Consider the following 19,702-nt stretch of genomic DNA (forward strand, 5'->3'; position numbering starts at 1 on the left):
CCACTCTCGGGTAAAAGACATTCTGCGATTTGTGGCCAGCTGGATGACTGCCAACTCACTCAAGATTAACCCAGATAAAACAGAGGTGTTTGCTGTCACTAATGACAGCAACCCCTGGAATTCCCATTTCTGGCCGGTCGAGCTGGGTGATACCCCAGCCCCAGCTTTGGTGGTGAAAAGTTTGGGAATCAAGATAGATGTCAAACTCTCTCTTGCCAATCAAAATACCACCGTTTTCGGAACCTGTGTGAGCCTACTTAGGCAGCGGAGGAGACTCTCCCCCATTCTCTCCTTTTCAACGATGAGGACAGTGGTGGCCGCCTTGATCCTGGCCCGGCTTGACTACGGGAATTCGCTCTATATCGGACTACCGGACTCACTGCTGCACAAACTCCAGGTGGTGAGGAACGATGCGGCCAGGCTGATTATCAAACTACCCAGGCGCACTCGGGCATCACCCCTACTGCAACAACTGCATTGGTTACCCATCAAGCAGAGGGCCACATTTAAAGGCCTCTGCATTACACATAAGGCCTTGTTCGGGCAAATGCCCAATTACATCAAGGAATGCCTGGAGAAATATACCCCCTGTTGCTCACTAAGGTCCTCCATGGAAGGGCTTCTAAAATACCCACGATTCCACTACATTTCTAAAGGCGGTTGAGCCTTCTCAGCCCTCATGCCGCAACTCTGGAACAGGCTGCCAGGTCAGCGTCGCTCTGAAAGCGGACTCCTGCCATTCAGAAAGAAACTAAAGACTCTTTTATTCACAGAAGCATAGCATGATATTCCCCTTTGCGATACAACTCTCCCTGGAACTTCCGTACATCTGCTCGCAGCGCTTAGAGACCTGCAGGTATTAAGCGCTCTATAAACTAAAATTAACAATAACAACAATAACAAACAGAGGAAGCTAGAAAAGAGAATGAACATCCCACGCTGCCTCCTCCCAACCCCACATAACGTTTCTACATCATGGGACCACTTAGGCTTAGAAGCAGATATATAAGCATCATGGGGCCTGTTTCATAATAGTCACTGTGGGCAAAGAAGAGCGCATTATAATTGAGCCTTGTAGAAACTGGCAACAGTGCAGCTTACAGTGAGCCTCAACGACCCTATTGAATGTTCTGAAATTCATGACCAGTCATACTCTCATATTTAAAATGCTTTGTAAATAGCAGACTCCGGAAAAACAAAGCTGCAAGCATTGGCATAGTTCAACCCAAAAATAATGGTAGTATTTTAAGATCATCATTTGTAAGTAACAGGACAGAACCACTGCAACAGCAAGAGGAGGAAGGTGGAAAAATCATCATTTTCATCATGTATGAGGTCATTAGCCACACATGTAATCTCAGGCCCTAAACCAGGTTTGAAACTCATATGGTTAGCATCTATTACTGGTGCCACAGATTCTTATCAAGTCCAATGACTGTGGGCAAAAGAAAGATGAGCCTATAGTTAGCTTCTGACCTTGGACACAATGCCGACTTCTTTAAAAAGGGGTTAGACAACCTCTTTCTTTCATCCTATAGTGACTGTCATGGATGAAAACAGGTGTTAAGGATGAAGGTAAAAGCCGGTGTAAAGAGTTAAGAGTCCTGACTGGACATATTGTATCTGCGAAGCCCAACTTAAAGAAAGTAAGCAAGCCATAAATCTCCTATTCTATCACTGTGAGAACTGCTAGAGGAGTAACAACAAGACAGAAAACTTGTAATCATGCTGCATGAAACAGGATGAAACCCTGACTTTGGGCAATAGAATCATGAATGGCATTGATCTTTTCATGGAAAAAAGCAGCAACATTTTCACAGACAACTTGGGAGAGGGAATAGCCATTTTGACACAAGGCAGAATGGTAAGATTGGAGATTGCCTGGAAAAAGAGTCCTTGGGGAGATGGAAGATGGAGAAAAATAATTTGAAAAGAAGGTCTTAGTAGCGGTAATAGACAATTTGCAATGCCTCATTTGTAGACCTTTATGTGGTGCTTTCAAAGTCTGATGTCTGTGTGTATGTGTACATACACATTTGTTTTGCTATATGCAAATTTTTATTTTTTTACATACAAATGTGGATTGGTTGCAGCCATGTTCTCTTCCCCTGACCTCAACTGGTTAGGTCTAAATTAACTCTGGACTTTCCAACTCTCTAAACAACAATGCTTTGCTGTTTATCAGATCATTTTTGCTGTCATCTTTAGTACTGTCATCTTTAGTACTGTAGAGCACATGCTGGAAGTTTAAAGGCAGCAGGAGCAAAGACAGAGATGAAAACTAAGGGCTTCATTTAATGTCTGTGTGTATGTGTACATACACATTTGTTTAGCAAAATGCAATTTTTTATTTTTTTACATACAAATGTGGATTGGTTGCAGCCATGTTCTCTTCCCCTGACCTCAACTGGTTAGGTCTAAATTAACTCTGGACTTTCCAACTCTCTAAACAACAATGCTTTGCTGTTTATCAGATCATTTTTGCTGTCATCTTTAGTACTGTCATCTTTAGTACTGTAGAGCACATGCTGGAAGTTTAAAGGCAGCAGGAGCAAAGACAGAGATGAAAACTAAGGGCTTCATTTAATGTCTGTGTGTATGTGTACATACACATTTGTTTTGCTATATGCAAATTTTTACTTTTTTACATACAAATGTGGATTGGTTGCAGCCATGTTCTCTTCCCCTGACCTCAACTGGTTAGGTCTAAATTAACTCTGGACTTTCCAACTCTCTAAACAACAATGCTTTGCTGTTTATCAGATCATTTTTGCTGTCATCTTTAGTACAGTATAGCACATGCTGGAAGTTTAAAGGCAGCAGGAGCAAAGACAGAGATGAAATCTAAGGGCTTCAATTAGATTTTGGCAGAGCGGGACTTCCACCAAACCGACTATTCCCCTGTTCTACTTAGAATTGGTGGAAGAGCCATGTTTACACCTGCAGTGCCTCCACTGGCTCTGGTGGTGTAAAATTCTGACCAGACGGCCCACTGCCAAGGGGCTACCAAGTCACAATGATGTTACAGCAAACAAGTGATGGATGGAAGGCTGACAATGCAAACATGTTCCCCCAGTCAAAAGATCGGGGTTAAATCCATTATTCTTTTGCCCACTATGCCACCCCAGTTTGGACGCAGCCATATGCAAATCAGTCTTGACCCTGTGCCTCAAGGGAACAGTCCAGACCGAACTGCCAGGCCAGGTCCTCCCTGGACCGGAAACAAGCATCCTGGGACAGGTTTCAGGGTATGTCACCCTTCTTCAGCCAGGCTAGCTTGAATCCAGTACAGAAAAGGGGGTGGTGATGAACAGAGTGTCTGAATTAAGCAGACCACTCTTACCCAGTCCAAAGATCAGGGCTTGATCCATCACCGTTATTTATCTCACTGCCCCATCCCAGCTCAGAACCTGGCTATATGCAAATTAGTCTGTCCCTGGCCCAGTGCGTCATGGGAACAGAGACTCTGTCCATCACCACCCCTTGTTGTAAATAATTTTGTCCACCCTAAGCGTGGAAGGGTATACTCAGATGTGAGTCCCTTGCTCATTGCACCATCAGGATTCAAGCAAGCTGGGCCGAAGACGCCTGAAATGGCAGAAACCGGTCCCCGGAAGCTTGTTTCCTTCCCAGTGTAAGAATTGGCTTTTGTAGTCTGGTCTGCCCTGTTCCCATGATGCACTGGGCCAGGGACAGACTAATTTGCATACAGCCAGGTTCTGAAACTGGGATGGTGCAATGAGCTAAAAAACGGTGTTGGATCTAGCCCTGATCTCTTGACTGGGTGAGAGTACTCTGCTTAATTCAGAGACTCTGTCCATCACCACCCCTTGTTGTAAATTAGCTTGAATCCAGTGGCACAGGGAGCAAGGGACCCACGTCGGGGCATACCCTTCCCACTTAGGGCGAAAAGTGTTACAGCAAACAAATGACGGATGGAATGCTGACAATGCAAGCATTCTCCCCCAGTCAAAAGATATGGGTTAAGTCCATCGTTCTTTTGCCGACTACGCCATCCCAGTTTGGACCCAGTCATATACAAATCAGTCTTGACCCTGTACCTCATGGGAACAGTCCAGACCGACCTGCCAAGCCAGGTCCTCCCTGGACCGAAAACAAGCATCCTGGGACAGGTTTCAGGGTATGTCACCCTTCTTCAGCCAGGCTAACTTGAATCCAGTGGCACAGGGAGTAAGGGACCCACGTCGGGGCATACCCTTTCCACTTATGGCGGAAAGTGTTACAGCAAACAAATGATGGATGGAATGCTGACAATGCAGACATTCTCCCCCAGTCAAAAGATCTGGGTTAAATCCATTGTTCATGCCACTGAAGTCAAGCTATGCTGGCTGATGAGGGCTGAAAGCCCATAACCGGTCTTAGGATGCTTGTTTCCAGTCCAGGGAGGACCTGGCTGGCAGTTCGGGCTGGACTGTTCCCTTTGGGCAAAGGGTCAAGACTGATTTGCATATGGCTGGGTTCAAACTGGAATGGTATGGTGAGCAAAAAAACAATGAGTTTAGGCCCAGATCTCTGTACTGGGGTGAATGTAGGACAATGTTCTGCATTCTGTCCATCAATTGTTCTTTTTGCATTTGTCACCCAGAGTGGGACGGGTATGCCCAAACGTGGGTCCCGTGCTCTCCATGCCACTGTAGTCAAGCTATCCTGGCTGATGAGAGCTGAAAGCCCGAAACCGGTCCTAAGATGCTTGTATAAATCCAGGGAGGTCAACAACAAAAGGTACCAGAGGGTCTCGAGGAGTGTGCCCACATGCAACAGAAAGCCAGTTACCAGGGCCACTTACCAATATCAAGTGGTCTACCACACTGTCATTGCCATTCTCCTTTGAGGAACCCCCTTACCACCGGGTTGACCTCTCAGTGTGGCACCGAGCTTCTCAGACGGGTGGTACGGATAAAATCCCAAATGATGAAGGGCGGATCCACGTGGTGACTGATGGGTATTCTCCTCATCTTGTTGAGAATCTTCTGTGTTGTATCACTGTGGTTCACCGGGAAAGGTTGGCTTTCTGTTGCATGTGGGCACACTCCTCGAGACCCTCTGGTACCTTTTGTTGTTGATATGCCTGTTGGGGATTGTACCCAGAGCAAGGTCTGTAAACTTCCCCTAGGTCCCCCCCTACCGTAGTGTTTTGTTTAAATCCAGGGAGGACCTGGCCGGCAGTTCGGGCTGGACTGTTCCCATTGGGCGCAGGGCCAAGATGATCTGAAAATGGCTGGGTCACTACTGGAATGGCATGGTGAGCAAAAAAACGATGGGTTTAGGCCCAGATCTCTGTACTGGGGTGAATGTATGACATTGTTCTGCATTCTGTCCATCAATTGTTCTTTTTGCTTAAGTCACAATAAAGGACATCCCACTCTATTGAGGGTGGGGCTACCATCACCAATTTTACCTCCCCAAGACATGGGAAATAAAGACAGGGGAAATATAAAATGACACCCTCACACAAGGACAAGCTCCCTGCACATCAGGCCACCATTATTTTGTATTGAGAAAACAAACTCCAGCTTTGAAATTGTATTTTCTCAGTACAAAGAGGTTTGCTGAGTGGGTGCTCTAAAAAGTATAGCTGCTTAGCCAACCTGCAGTGTCTTAAGGGGGAGCAGCTGCACTCAAAGCCCTCAAAACACAGAAATCCCAGCCAGGCAGGTGGTGATCTCTGGGTTTAGTGGACAGGTGTATGTGTGAGTGCCAGATAGAGGCAATGGGCTTACACCCCCCTCCCCCAAAATAGATTTGCTGATTGTCCACCAGGCTCTAAATGTTCCCTAAGCATTATCTGCAAGGTTTTATGTGCAGTTTGTTCGACATATCATGCACGTCTGGCAGTCTTTGTGCATCATCAGTATCTATGCATGATCTTGAATAACTATTTAACTAGTTTCTATGATGCTATCATAGTGCAAGAGCAAAGACAGAGGTGGGGAAAACAGACACACACACACCAACACTTCACCTCTATTCACAATATGTAATTTTATTGACAGAGGTGGAGAATAATCAGAAGCTATGAGGTTACGGCAGGTAGAATAATGGGCAAACTAGGACTCCAATTTGAGACTAAAGTATTGTAAGCTATGCACCTGTATGGGAATCATCATGCTAGAAGCACCTAGATAGATTTGGCGCCTAAGACCACGGTTCCAAGTTAAGAAGAATTCAAAAGGATACAATACACTTTGCTTAAGATAACAAACACCTAGGATCAGGAAAGTGGGCAGGCTTTAGAAGGCGGGCAAATTAATGATAGCCCTTGCTAGAATCTGATGAAGAACATATCATTTCTTTGTTTAGTTTCCGTTTAAATAGTATTTTTTTTATGAATGGGTTCAGAACAATAAGAAAATAAAACAAACCAACATTTCTACTATAACTGTACTTTGGGCCTCTCAAGTGTTAGAAAACTGTTAAACAAATGGCAATACAATACCATATCATGCCTCTATTACATTCTGATGCAATCATGCGTTCTCTGTCATTTGTTGAAGTTAAAGTGTGGTGAAATATTTGTAGATGTGGTGCGATGGGTTAACTGGGACTTTCATCCCAGTTGATCTATCCTGAGGAATCTTATGTAGTCCACAATAGTTCCTATTAAAGGTAGCATGCACTGGTGGGGTTCAAACTCCGCACCAGTAATTACCTGTATTAGTGCTTAATTTGTCAAAGAAGGAGTGCTGGTGCCCTAAGCTATGCTTACAAACATGCAGCTGGCGCTATTTAACTTTGGCGAGCAAAATACCAAGACAGCGTAATCTCCAATCCAACTCAGGCCTATTTTTTTATATATATATTTTTTTTATTAATTTTGGTCATTCAAACATAATACAACACTCTGAATTAGCCTCCGTTTCATGTACAAATATACGTAAGAGGTGTCTGTTCAAGGATATAATATCATCCAGAAAGAATAAAGGAAACAATGTGATTCCCAAACATTATCTCGATACATATAGTGTTGTACTGGAATGTATACTGGTCAATCTTATCCAAGAAGAACATAACGGCAGAACTCTAACTGTTTCCCCACCCCCGAGTCACATATGGAAAAACGCTATCCTGTTGGTGCAATTACAAGCCAGATACTAAATACGAATAGAAATATCTTACACTGCGCCCAGGGTATGCGAGGCCTGAGGGCTAGCTTCTTCCTCTGAATTATCTTCTTCACTACTTTGTCTTTCTGTTACTTGTGAGGAATGACCCTCCCCCATGCACCTCCGTAATCATGACATACCATGCCCCCGCATCCTCTTCTAGTTTGTCATCCCTCTGGACCCCCCTCATCCGAATTAGCTCAGCCGTCACCCATTCCCGAAGTCCCCAATCCACTGTAATCGCTGTGAGGGGGCTGCTTACTTATCCAACTAATCGCAATATTTATTTTAGCCAAAACCAACCCCAACTGTTAAATCTGCGTGTAAGATTTTTTCCTTTGGGTCTAGGGCGCAATCCCAACAGTACACCTTTAAAAGATGGAGGTAGTGCCCACCCTGTCACTCGGTGTAAAGTCTCCAGCACTGACCCCCAGAATAGACCCAACTTTGAGCAGTCCCATATCATATGTACGAACTGGGCGTCAGTGTCCGCACCTAGGACATCCAGGAGGGCGATCCGAGTATTTATTATGCACTACACTTGGTGTCAGGTAGGTTTAGTGCACTATATTAAATTGTGTGAGTTTAAATCTGGTATTTGAACTTATAGTTTTAACCCCTTTGTGTATCTTTTGCCATTCGGGGTCTGTCAAGGGCTCTCCCAGCGCCACATCCCATTTAGCTTGAATAGGGAGCGGGTGTGTATTTAGATCCTCTCTCAATGTTTTATAGATATGAGATACCAGCCTTCATCCCCCCTCTAATGTCACGAGAGTCTGAAGGGTAGCAGTAATAGGTGGTTCCTTTGGGAACGACGGCCACACTTCTCGAGCCACCACTGAAATCTTGGCATACTGAAGGTACTGCCCTCTGCCCAGCTCAAACGTGGCCTCCGCCTCTTCTCTAGTAATGAACTTTTGCACCAAATAGAGATCCCCCATCATGGAACAGCCACCCACCGTCCATCCAAGAATGGACATGGTTTGGCCTATTTGTTTACACGCCACCACCGCCCATAGAGTAGCCTCTGGAGCATAAGGTTCTCTTTTCATTAGTCTTAATTGCGAGTTCCCAGATTGCAGCCACATGTCTTATAATATATGGGAGGCCTTCTGGCACATGAGATCCCATCATGAGAAGATCCGGCAGAGGGGTCCCCCATGCGTTCCCTCCAACAACCGCCTCTCCCAATTGTCATCCCCATCTAGCCACTGGACAGCATGTTGAAGCTTTGTCGCTATGTAGTAAAAGCCCAGCCTGGGAACCTCCAATTCCAGCTCAGGACTCTTTAATCCACCATCAGACACCCCCTGCCCCTTTATCTCACTCTTGCAGGTTCCTACTTTCTCCTTTGTGACGGTTTTGCCATGTTTCTCTTTCTCCTCAGTGCGTTTTTTAGGTCTCGCCTGTCGATGCGCATGCGCATCGAGCAAGCGAGAGTATTGCGACTTATCCACTCTTTATCCACACTGCAAGGAATCGTGGCGATTCCTTGCAGTGCCCGTGACTTTTAAGGTCAATGCGCATGCGCATTGAGCTTATGCGCATGCGCATTGACCTTAAAAGCACGTGCACGTCCGTCTTTGTTTACCCGCTCCGCCCCCTCCCCTTCCCGCCGTGTCGCATTTCTACTCCCCCTCCCCTCTCTTCCCTCCGTCTCGTTTTAGCACTTGTGCCCTGGGTGTAATTTCAAGACTTTATGTTATAAATACATAAATTCCCACTGTCTAAACATTAAACTCGGTCACCACTGACGCGAGAACAGAATGGCTGTGGCTACCACACGCATGTAAGTTTCTTTTTCTTTTTTCGAGTCTTGCGCAGTGTGTGTGTTCTTGCGAAAGGGCTGACCGTGTGCAGAAAAGAACGTAAACTTCTGCAAACCCTTTTAAAGTTGCATCTGACGCATTGGCTGTGTTTTGCTGCTCCTCGTGCAGTGTTTGGTGGCGGGTCCACTCTGAACGACTTCTTCTCATCCCTGGTATGCCTGTGTTTAGCGACCATTTGTTCTGCCACTTACCCGTATTGACACGGTTACATTTCCTTTAATCACAGAGTGTAACTTTGCCCTGTTTTCACGAAGAATGTTGTTGTTTTGTGTTGTTACCCGTTCATGTGCCTGTCATCAACGGGTATTTTGCCATAGCCAAATATAGTGAGCGGACAACAGACTGATATAGATTGTAGTATGCTCAATAGTCATTTTGTTGTTCTGAAATATCAGTGGGTGTTTTTTTTCGGTCAGTCTTTTGCTTAAACCTCAGACTAGTAAATTTGGCAAATGTTGAGCAGCCCGTTCTAAAGATAGAAGCTGTTTGCAAACAGTTTCAATGTGCGGCTGAAAAGAAAATTGCCGTGAATTGTGTAGACAGGATAATGGGCAGTCGGCAGGGTTTTTCTTGTAACCCAGTTCCCACCTCCTAGGCTCCCTGCCGCCAGCAAGCAGAAGCACACCAATTAGAGGGCACGCTTCATAAACTGCCTTTGTGTTCTTCTGTATAATCAAAACCGTGCAGCTCAGCCACATAGATTTTCATCGAGTAGACGTTTTTTCAAAAATATGAAATACTTTCAGAAGAAATATCCGAACTTAATATACATGAATATGTAAAGATTGCTTACTTAAAACTTCTCAAAATTATAATGAACAAGGAAGAGATTAAGGACCCAACCATACGGTGAGCATCTCAGCCATTGTATCATTAGCCCTGAGAGCACAAGAAAAATGTGACAATGCTCTAGGAGACCTCCATTGAATAACAAGGAGTGACGTACCACGCCACGCAGTATAACATAACATAACACAACCTTCTCAAACTAACCTATCATTCTCTGTTTCGACGATCCAGTAGAATGCTCGAGTAGAAGCTAACACTATTTTACTCACCGCTCACTCTCTCTACATGGAGAACTAATCCCGTTAATTTAGATTGCACCGTTTTGTCAGTATTTGGTTGTAGCTTTTTTCATCCTTCTATTGTCATTTAATATTAAAAGTGCATATACATTGTGCAGCTCTACAAGTCCACGTAAAACTGCCCACACATAGTAAAATACACATTTTAACATTCACCATGTAAGGAGTTACATCAAGACCATGCTGTCAGAGCTTACTGAAGACTCTGCGACCTATGGGCATACTGTGTCTTTTAGTGTATATTCAGGACTAAGGCAGGAGTGGGTAACCCTCTTACTTGCAGAAACATCTTTGTGAATCAAGCTTTAAATAGCACCTTGTGCAGAATAAAGATGAAGAAGTGGATGTCTTGGCAGTAATATCTTTGATGCCACCAATGTCAACATCGCCGATGTCCTATACAGGCGGTACCGCCACAGAAGGATTCACTGAATTTGTCTCTTTTGATAAAGCTTAACCAATTGTAATCTCTGGTTTCTTGGTTAATCTGCCTGTAATGCTGTAAAAACTTTGACAAAGAGAGATAGATCCTAAAAATCTGGATATCTCTGGGACGCAGCATGCAGGCATACTTTGGCAGAATCCAGACCATTTAATTTACTAACAAGTTGTTTTTGCATAATTGTGAAAGTACTCCTAGGTATTAACCCCGAGTGCCCATAGCAGCGTTTTAAGTGTACCCTCACCCTCACTCACCCTCACCCACCCTCACTCACCCTCACTCTCACTCACCCTCAACCCCTCACCCTCACTCACCCTCAACCCCTCACCCTCACCCACCCTCAACCCCTCACCCACCCTCAACCCCTCACCCTAACTCACACTCACCCTCACTCACCCTCACTCTCACTCACTCACCCTCACTCTCACTCACCCTCACTCACCCTCACTCTCACTCACCCTCACCCTCACCCACCCTCACCCACCCTCACCCTCACTCTCACTCACCCTCACTCTCACTCACCCTCTCTCACCCTCAACCCCTCACCCTCACACAGTGCAATAGGTCTCGGAGCATTTGAGTTAGAGCTTTTAGAATTGTTTATGGCTTTTTTTATTTGTAATTCTTTAGCATTGGCTACAGGAAACAAAAATGCTAAAGATTTACAAAAAAAACCCATAAACAATTCTAAAAGCACTAACTCTAATGCTGCGAGACCTATTGCATTTCCAATGCTTGTTCCTCTCTTGCACTCGGGAAATGTATTATCAGGAAAAAGAAATGCCGGTCCCGAAAATAAGTTGCGTTGGTCCCCACCGGCAACCACTGGTTCAGATTAAGCACAGCCGGTATTGTACAGTAACAACTCAACAGTACCGTGTAATTAAGAGTTAAACCCCATTGAATGGGGAATTTTTGTGCGGTCCTGGAATTACCTGGTTCTATTCCGCATGGTATTCCCTTTTTCATGGGGTTTAATGCAGACATTTATCAAAACAGCCTTAGCAGATGGTGAAAGTGTGCAGGGGTGAAAAAAGTGTGCAGGGGGCTTTTGCAAGGCAGGGGTGGAGGGAGCAGGAGTGGAAGGAGAGAAGAATTTTGGCTGGCAGGTGAAAGCATGCAATGCTTCCCTGTCTGAGGTTCAGGCAGGGGTTATGGAAGGGTTCGGGCTGCGATGCAACCTCTGCCCACAGTGATTTTACAGGTTGGATTTTCCAGTCAACAAAATGGGGTTCTTGATTCCGCATCCAGTAAATATGAGTTCAGGAACAATGGGTCTCTTATAATTGTGCATAATTGAATTCCAAACTGGAATCATGCTCCGCACAGTTCCCAGTTGTGGTCCATGTCTTTAGGGGCCCTAGCAATTGGGCTGATTGGCAGATAAAGCGCAACACCATGAGGGACGAGAAACAATGAAAAACAAACAAAGCCTTCACTGTAGATGTTTTTTGGATAACCAGAGAGGTCGAAGTGAGTTATGATCTATTGAGAATGGCGCACCAAATTTTACTATATCAGTTGTTGAACTTTTTATTAAAAAATAACGCACTAGAGCAGATCAAATTCAGGGTCTCTGGCGGAAAGGGAAAGAAGGGGGTCTCCTGAACTGTGAAGCCAAAGGAGAGACAAAAGGTTATTTGTTAATAAGCAAATCTAAAGAATGGCTGGGAGCCGGTTTATGGCTTCAATTGATAGAGGCATTTGAGGCTTCACAGTGACAAAGATTCTTGAATTATGGCGAATTTACTTTTGACAAGTGGAAGAAGCTACTATAAGAATGCAAAGGCGCAGCTGAACCTCGCTAACAGTGGCATCTGTCTCTGTTATCAGAAGTTGGCCTCTGTACAGGTGTGTTCTTTTACCCTGTACCTCGGTGCGACCACTTCCCTTGCACTGCTAGGACGCTTCAGGGGCAAGGGACATAGCCACTGCATCAGTCTCAACGGGAACAATGATTGACCCAGCCTTCCTCTTACCTATCTAGTGCCACTTTTTTAAAATTATTTTTTAATGTTCAGTCACAGTGTGCAGGGGACACACATTCAAGTTCGATTTCTAAACAACACAATTGTGTTTACATCAGAGGCCCCCTTTTAAGCGGGTCATGTTGGACATGCGAAGTAAAGTAGTTCCCTTAAATAAAGCAATGAAGGGTGGTAAAGCGGTTTTAAGGGCATTTTTATAGCCCATTATAACACATAAAATAAGCAGTTTCTGTAGTTTATTTCATTACAGACACGTAATTGCTTTATCTTCTTTCAATAACGTGTCCATCACAGAGCCGCACATACGAGCATTGAAATGGCATACATAAGTGGATTGAAAACATAAAACACATGACCAAGCGGAAAACTTGGCAGCTATGGGTATGGAAGGGTCACGCTCCAGAGGCGAGTCGCGCGCCCGTCATTGGATCGTCTGCGTGTCCTGTGTGCAGATGTGCATAACATCGTCCAACCGGGATATCCTGTTGGTGTTCACGTCTTTGACTCAGTCTGCCAACACGCCATGGCATTGTCATTCCAGTGCACCGACACACTCGTACTGTCAAGTGCCTCAATTAAAAAAACTCTATATAATATTTGAAATAAAATACACAACAAGCTTGGAAGTGGTATGCGACTCACCGATGATAAGCAGTACATTCCGCTTTCTCGCAGTCACAGACACCCCCGCAATGAGCAGTAAAGTCGCCCAGCAGTGACCCTCGCCCATGGATGGAGCAGGGAAGTCTGTATTACTCCTTCAAAGCTAAGGGAGGGGGTGGGGGATCTGTAGGTCGGTGGTTTCGGAAGCGCTCGGCGAAGATACTTGGAAAAAGTAAGGCACGATGTTTGGGGACAAAGCTGCATCAGTCCTCCGGGGCTTGTTGACTTTCTGTCTGTTTCCTGCTTGTCTTGGCCCCGCCTCCGCGATCACATGATCTAAACTGTGGCTAAGGCGAGCGGAGAGCGCCGGTGGTCCCGGGACAGCGAAAGTGTCTTAGGGAGAGAGGGACGCGCAAGACATGGCACGGAGGTAGGTCGTGGGGATAAAAGACGGCCAGAGAAGCAGACCGCAACTTCCGCAAGGAACTGGAGACGGAGAAGGGGTGCCGGGCAGATCAAGTAAGTGTGTTGAATTTTTGTTGGGAACTTTTCCCCACTCCCTGGCATGTCCCTTTATTTATTTATTTAATGCGATTTTTTATAGCGCGAATATTACCCGAAGGTGTCAGAGCGCTTTACAAAAGAACCAGTTGCGATACCCCTTCTTCCTCTCTAGTCCTCTATGATTATAAAGTAAGAGTATATTCTTGTCTTTAAAATACCCCCGCGAGATTCATTCACAAAGGGAAAATCATATTTAATCATCTACTCTCGTTCGCTTCTTTCCGTGTCTTTTCCTGCCCAATATTTGCTTGATTTTCTCATTGTAATTGCATTTATGTAGCACTTGTCTTACGACCCTCGACGAGGCGTGGAAGCGCTTTAAGCCGGACAGCACGCTCGCTGCTCCAGAACCCAGGGTTAGTGATTAGTTCTGTGATTTTGGTTATCCTTACCCTTTGTTGGGATTACTGTTCAGTTCTTATTCAATCGAAAGAAGTGATAGCCTGAAGTTTCTAGTTTCACAGGTAAGGGCAGAGTCTTTTTTTTCGTGTAAGCCTTTTGAAAGGTATACGAGTGGCCGTGCTCAATAACGCCTACTTTCAAATGACACAGATCAAATTATAATTCCTCACGCCACTGTCGAGAACATCATTCATAAACAAGCTGGGCAAACCGAGTGCGAGTTAATCGTTTTATTTAGATATGGAAATATAAGTAACTCTGAGGATTTGCACACGTGCCAAAGGTCAACGGACGCTTATAAAGTCAAGGACATTAAAGGGAAGATCTACAGGTGGATCCCCACAGAAACAAGAACAGTCACCCAGGCCGTCGTCAGCAGCAGGTTGCACTATGGAAATGCCCTCTACGCAGGCGCCTCGGCCACACTCCTGAAACAACTTCAACGCATTCAGAACGCCTCTGCACTCCTGATCCTCGACATCCCTCGCCGTGGCCACATCACACCCCACCTGAGAGACCTGCACTGGCTTCCCGTCAACAAGAGGATCACCTTCAAGCTCCTCACCCACGCACACAAGGCACTCCACATCACCGGACCAGCATACCTTAACAGACGACTCAGCTTCTACATCTCCCAACCACCAGCTCCGCCCCGCCGACCTCACCCTCGCCACAGTCCCCCGCATCCGAAGAGCGACCTCCGGTGGCAGATCGTTCACCCACCTCGCTGCCAAGACCTGGAACACCCTTCCCATCCCCCTACGGCAGACCCAAGACCTGCTAACCTTCAGAAGACTCCTCAAGACCTAGCTATTCTAGCAGTAGCAGCACCCTCCCCCTCCCCCCCCAGCGCCTTGAGACCCTCACAGGTAAGTAGTGCGCAAATGTTTTGATTGATTGATTGATTGTAGGGGTAGGGAGGTAACTGCTTTTTAACAATTCTCTTGCTTTTTACTGTAATGATTTTAATTAATCGAACAGTTAATACATTCATTCATTTAACCATTGAAGATGTGGAAGTATAACACAGAATAAACATCTGCAAAGTAAACATAATGCCAGCCAGCAAGGCACAGAGACGAAAACATACAACATGCAGCGTTGTGTTTCATCATAGCACTGAATTAAATGTAAGGAAGCGGAATACAAAATCCTGTTCACTGCCCTACCCTGTCTATATATAACATATATGTGTACACAGACACACGCACTTTACCAACACAGAATCATGTTTCTAGTCCTGGACTTCAGTGTACCATCTTAATGTATTTTGGGTATTGTAGCCATTCTGTGTTTCAATTGAAATGATTATATTAACAGCATGAGTTGTAACGAGGAGCCATCGCAGCAAATATTTTGTATCTTTTTCAATAGTTTGCCAGTGTGTTTGTTATTGGTAAAGCTGGAAGACTTTGCCTGTGTAATTGTAAGAATGATCATTTAGTAACTTGTGCACAAGACGGAGGGGCTTGACCTACCCTTTGGTACTTTCTTTCACCAGTAGTAAATGTATGTTTTTTCAGAGAAGGTATGATGTGGTCCACCACATCACACTGAAAAAGAGCCAGGTGACTTGATTCTGGGTTCAAGGGCTCTGCTCTGTTTCTTCACTTGTCAGTGTTTGTCAGAGAACCAGCCACTGGAGGAGGCCCTAATATGGTGTTTGATTTAGGTTGTCTCAGAGGCGCCATGTTACTTCATGACTTTTGTTACCATGTTTAGAAGATGTGCAGAGATTGCTCTTGATTGCTATATTCGCTATATTCGCCATCAGCAACTCCTCTGACTCATTCTGTGATTTCCAGTCTACCAGGTTATTCATTAGCTTGTGGAAGAATAGCAATCACATAAAACTCAATTCGGACAAAACTGAGCTAATTCTAACAGGGGGCATCCACAAACTGTCATTTTTGGCCAAAGGAACAAGGCCAATCCCCCTCCCCAACTGCCTCGGCGAAAAGCCTCGGGATGACAATAAATCACAACTTCACCATGAGGTCCCAAATTGGGTCAGTGGTATCTACCTGTTTCTTCCAGTTGAGGAAAATAAGAAAGATCAGAAGATTTGTCACCCAGGAAGCTCTGAACCAGGTGGTTCGTACCATGGTCTTTGCACATGTTGATTACGCTAACTCGCTATATTTTGGCATCCTACTATACCTAACCAAACGCCTACAACTGGTACAGAACCAAGCAGCAAGACTGATTTTTCAGCAACTTAGGCACCATCATGTCATCCCCCTCATGAGGAAGCTGCACTAGCTCCCCATCCCACAGCGATGCGCCTTCAAGGTATGCTGTCTCATATTTAAATCTCTGAATGGAAGGAGCCCTAAATTCTTGGATGGCCTTATTCAGAGGCACCTACCTATGTGCAACCCGCGTTCGGCCCACAAGGATCTGCTGTCAACCTCGTCATCAAACTAAAGCCCCTGGGTGGTGCTAGGTTTGCCGCTCTAGCTCCTAGACTCTGAAACTCTCTCCCCTCCAAAATCCGATCATGTACCAACCTCCTTAGCTTTAGGAGTCTTCTCAAAACCTAGCTATTCAGACGAGCTTACGAGTAACTCCCTAGTGCTCAGGTACCTCTCAGAGTAGCGCCATGAAACCAATCTGGTGTACATGCGCTTTACCATTTTTTTAACATAACATAAAAGCGAGACCTGCAGGCTTTTCTAAAGTTTACAAGGCTTGAGCCTATGAGGTGGCATTAATACTACACCAGATACTTCTTTAACCCCTTCGATGCTCATGACGGAATGGTTCCGTCATGGGCATCGGTGCCTCTGTGCTCATGACGGAACCATTCCGTCATGATGCCAGGGGAACGAAATCCATCTGCTGCAGACAGCAGAGGGATTTCCTTTTCTCCCCTGTGACCCTGGGAGCTGCGGAAGAGCTTCCCCAGCTCCTGAGGCCCCCTCCCTGGTTTGTGTTCAATGACGATCAGCGCGCACGTCGCACTGTCGTCATTGAACACAAACCGAAACTGAAATGAGCCTTTAGGCTCATTTTAGTTTCACTTTCTACATGCTCAGGGGGCTATCTCAGCCCCCTGAGCACGTATAAAGACGGGAGAGGTATCATTGGAAAGGGGAGGATCTCCCCTCCCCAGTGGATCCCTGCCTGGGGATCGCCCCAGGAGGGCGAACCCCAAGCAGGGATCCACCCACTAGACACCAGAGAGGGGGGAGCGGCCCCTTGGGCAAGGGCCTTCACTCCCCCCATGAAGAAATTACCATAATTCAGTCATTCTGCCCCCCCCTGGGGGGCAGATGGAGGCAGTAGCCAACAATCCGCACCCCCAGAGGGGCAAAAAGCTCACTAGACGCCAGGGATATTTTGGGGCAAATCTGAATTAGGGTGGGGCTGCCCAAAATGGGCATGCCAATGCCCCCACCCCTCCCCCACAAAAATGACAGCCTTTCTGCCCCCCCTGGGGGTAGTAGCCCTCAATCTGCCCCCCGGGGGAAGGGGACAAAAAGCCCAGTAGAGGCCAGGGATTTTTTGGACAAATTTTATTTAGGGTGGGGGCATTATCATGCCCGTTTTGGCAGCCCTCACCCTAATTAAAATTTGTCAAAAAAACTCCCTGGCTTCTAGGGGACTTTCTGCACCCCCTGGGGGGCAGATGGTGGCATTAGCCCCCAATCTGCCCCGCCAGGGGACAAAAAGCCCACTAGACGCCAGGGATTGTTTTGGGGACAACTTTGAAATAGGGTGGGGATGCCCAAAACGCACATGCCCATGCCCCCACCCCCTCCCCTGCAACAATTACAGCCTTCCTGTCCCCCCCCTGGGGGCAGATGGGACAGTAGCCCCCAATCTGCCCCCCCTGGGGGGTGCAAAAAGCCCACTAGACACCAGGGATTTTTTTGAGCAAATTTTTATTAGGGTGTGGCATTGGCATTACCGTTTTGGGCAGACCCCACCCTAATTAAAAATTTCACAAAAAACTCCCTGGCATCTAGTGGACTTTCTGCCCCACCTGGGGGGCAGATGGGGGCATTACCACCCAATCTGCCCCACCGGGGGGGGTAAAAAGCCCACTGGACGCCAGGGAGTTTTTTGGGGGCAAATTTGAAATAGGGTGGGGCTGCCCAAAACGGGCATGCCCATGCCCCAACCCCCTCCCCCACAAACATTTCAGAATTCCTGGCCCCCCTGGGGGCAGATGGGGAAGTAGCTCCCAAAAAGCCCACTAGACACCAGGGACTCTTGTGGGCAAATTTTTATTAGGGTGTGGCAATGGCAGGCCCGTTTTGGGCAGACCCCACCCTAATTAAAATTTGCACAAAAAGACTCCCTGGCGTCTAGTGGACTTTCTGCCCCACCTGGGGGGTAGATGGGGGCATTACCCCCAAATCTTCCCCGCCGGGGGGGCAAAAAGCCCACTAGACGCCAGGGATTTTTTGTAACACATTTTTATTAGTGTGGGGCATTGGCATGCCCAGTTTGGGCAGACCCCACCCTAATTAAAATGTGCTCAAAAAAATTCCCTGGCATCTAGTAGGCTCTCTGCCCCCCTGGGGGGAAGATGGGGGCATTAGTTCCCAATCTGCACCCCCTTGGGGGGGGGAAAGCCCACTAGTCGCCAGAGATTTCTTTGGGGCAAATTTGAGTGGAGGTTACACCAAAACGGGAATGTCCATGCCCCCACCCCCTCCCCCGCTAAAATGACAGCCTTCCTGCCTCTCCCGGGGGCAGATGGGGCAGTAGCCCCCAATCTGCCCCCCTGGGGGTGGGGGGGAACTCACTACTAGACACCAGGGATTTTTTTGGGCACATTTTTATTAGGGCGGGGGGCTGCCCAAAACGGGCATGCCAATGCCCCCACGCGCAACAATTACAGCCTCTCTGCCTCCCTGGAGGGAAGATGGGGGCAGTAGCCCCCAATCTGCCCACCCCCCGGGGGGGGCAAAAGGCCCACTTGGCGCTAACAATTACGCTGGCTTTTTTATGTGTGGGGGTGGGGGCTGCCCATAATGGGCATACCAATGCCCCCCCCCAAAAAAAAGGCCACATTGTTTCTGCCCCCTTGGGGGCATATCGAGGCAACCCCACCCCCGAAATCCCCCCCCCCCCAGGGCGGTAGAAAGCAGACTAGGCACGGATTTGATTTTAGCAATATGCCTACCTGTGTATTTTGGGCCCTAGCGCAGCCGGCACGTAGGGAAACCTAGCAAACCTGTACATTTTTTAAAACTAGACACACAGGGAAATCCAGAATGGGGTGACTTGACTCTCACCAGGTTCTGTTACCCAGAATCCCTTGCAAACCTAAAAGTTTGTCCCAAAAAACAAATTTTCCTCACATTTCTGTGTTGGAAAGCTCTGGAATCTGCGTGGATCCACAAAATTCCACCCACCCCATGTTCCCCAAAGCCTTCAGAGGAAAATTGTACCTCACTTGTGTGGGTAGGCCTAGTGCCCGCGACAGGCAAGGGACAAAAACCTATTGAGGTGACATCAAAATGACCTAACACAAAACAACCTGGTTTTGCAAGGGGGGGTCCCATGAGTTTTTGGCCCCAGGCTTGGCGGCCATCTAGGGAAACCTACCAAACCCACACATTTCTGAAAACTAGACACCCGGGGGAGTCCAGTGAGGTATGGCTTGCATGGGTCCCCTAACGTTTTCCTACCCAGAATCCCTGCAAAC

General features: G+C 46.6%; 2 protein-coding genes across 3 annotated transcripts in view; one reads left to right on the top strand and one right to left on the bottom strand.

The window, feature by feature from the left end:
• The window catches only part of SGSH (N-sulfoglucosamine sulfohydrolase), a 263,352-nt gene extending 249,933 nt beyond the window's left edge, over positions 1-13,419 (bottom strand). Inside the window, exon 1 of the mRNA XM_078654075.1 lies at positions 13,114-13,419. Within this exon, the coding sequence (XP_078510201.1) occupies positions 13,114-13,201 (88 nt within the window). The 5' untranslated portion in view covers positions 13,202-13,419. The remainder of the gene's footprint in view (positions 1-13,113) is intronic.
• SLC26A11 (solute carrier family 26 member 11) overlaps positions 13,392-19,702 on the top strand; it is a 249,507-nt gene continuing 243,196 nt past the window's right edge. The window contains exon 1 of one of the 2 annotated variants that reach the window (XM_078654073.1): positions 13,392-13,593. The gene's annotated coding sequence lies outside the window, so the exon portion shown is untranslated. The remainder of the gene's footprint in view (positions 13,594-19,702) is intronic. The other variant, XM_078654074.1, reaches the window with a different exon arrangement.

Source organism: Lissotriton helveticus, chromosome 7 (genome assembly GCF_964261635.1).
Source record: "Lissotriton helveticus chromosome 7, aLisHel1.1, whole genome shotgun sequence".
NCBI lineage: Eukaryota > Metazoa > Chordata > Amphibia > Caudata > Salamandridae > Lissotriton > Lissotriton helveticus.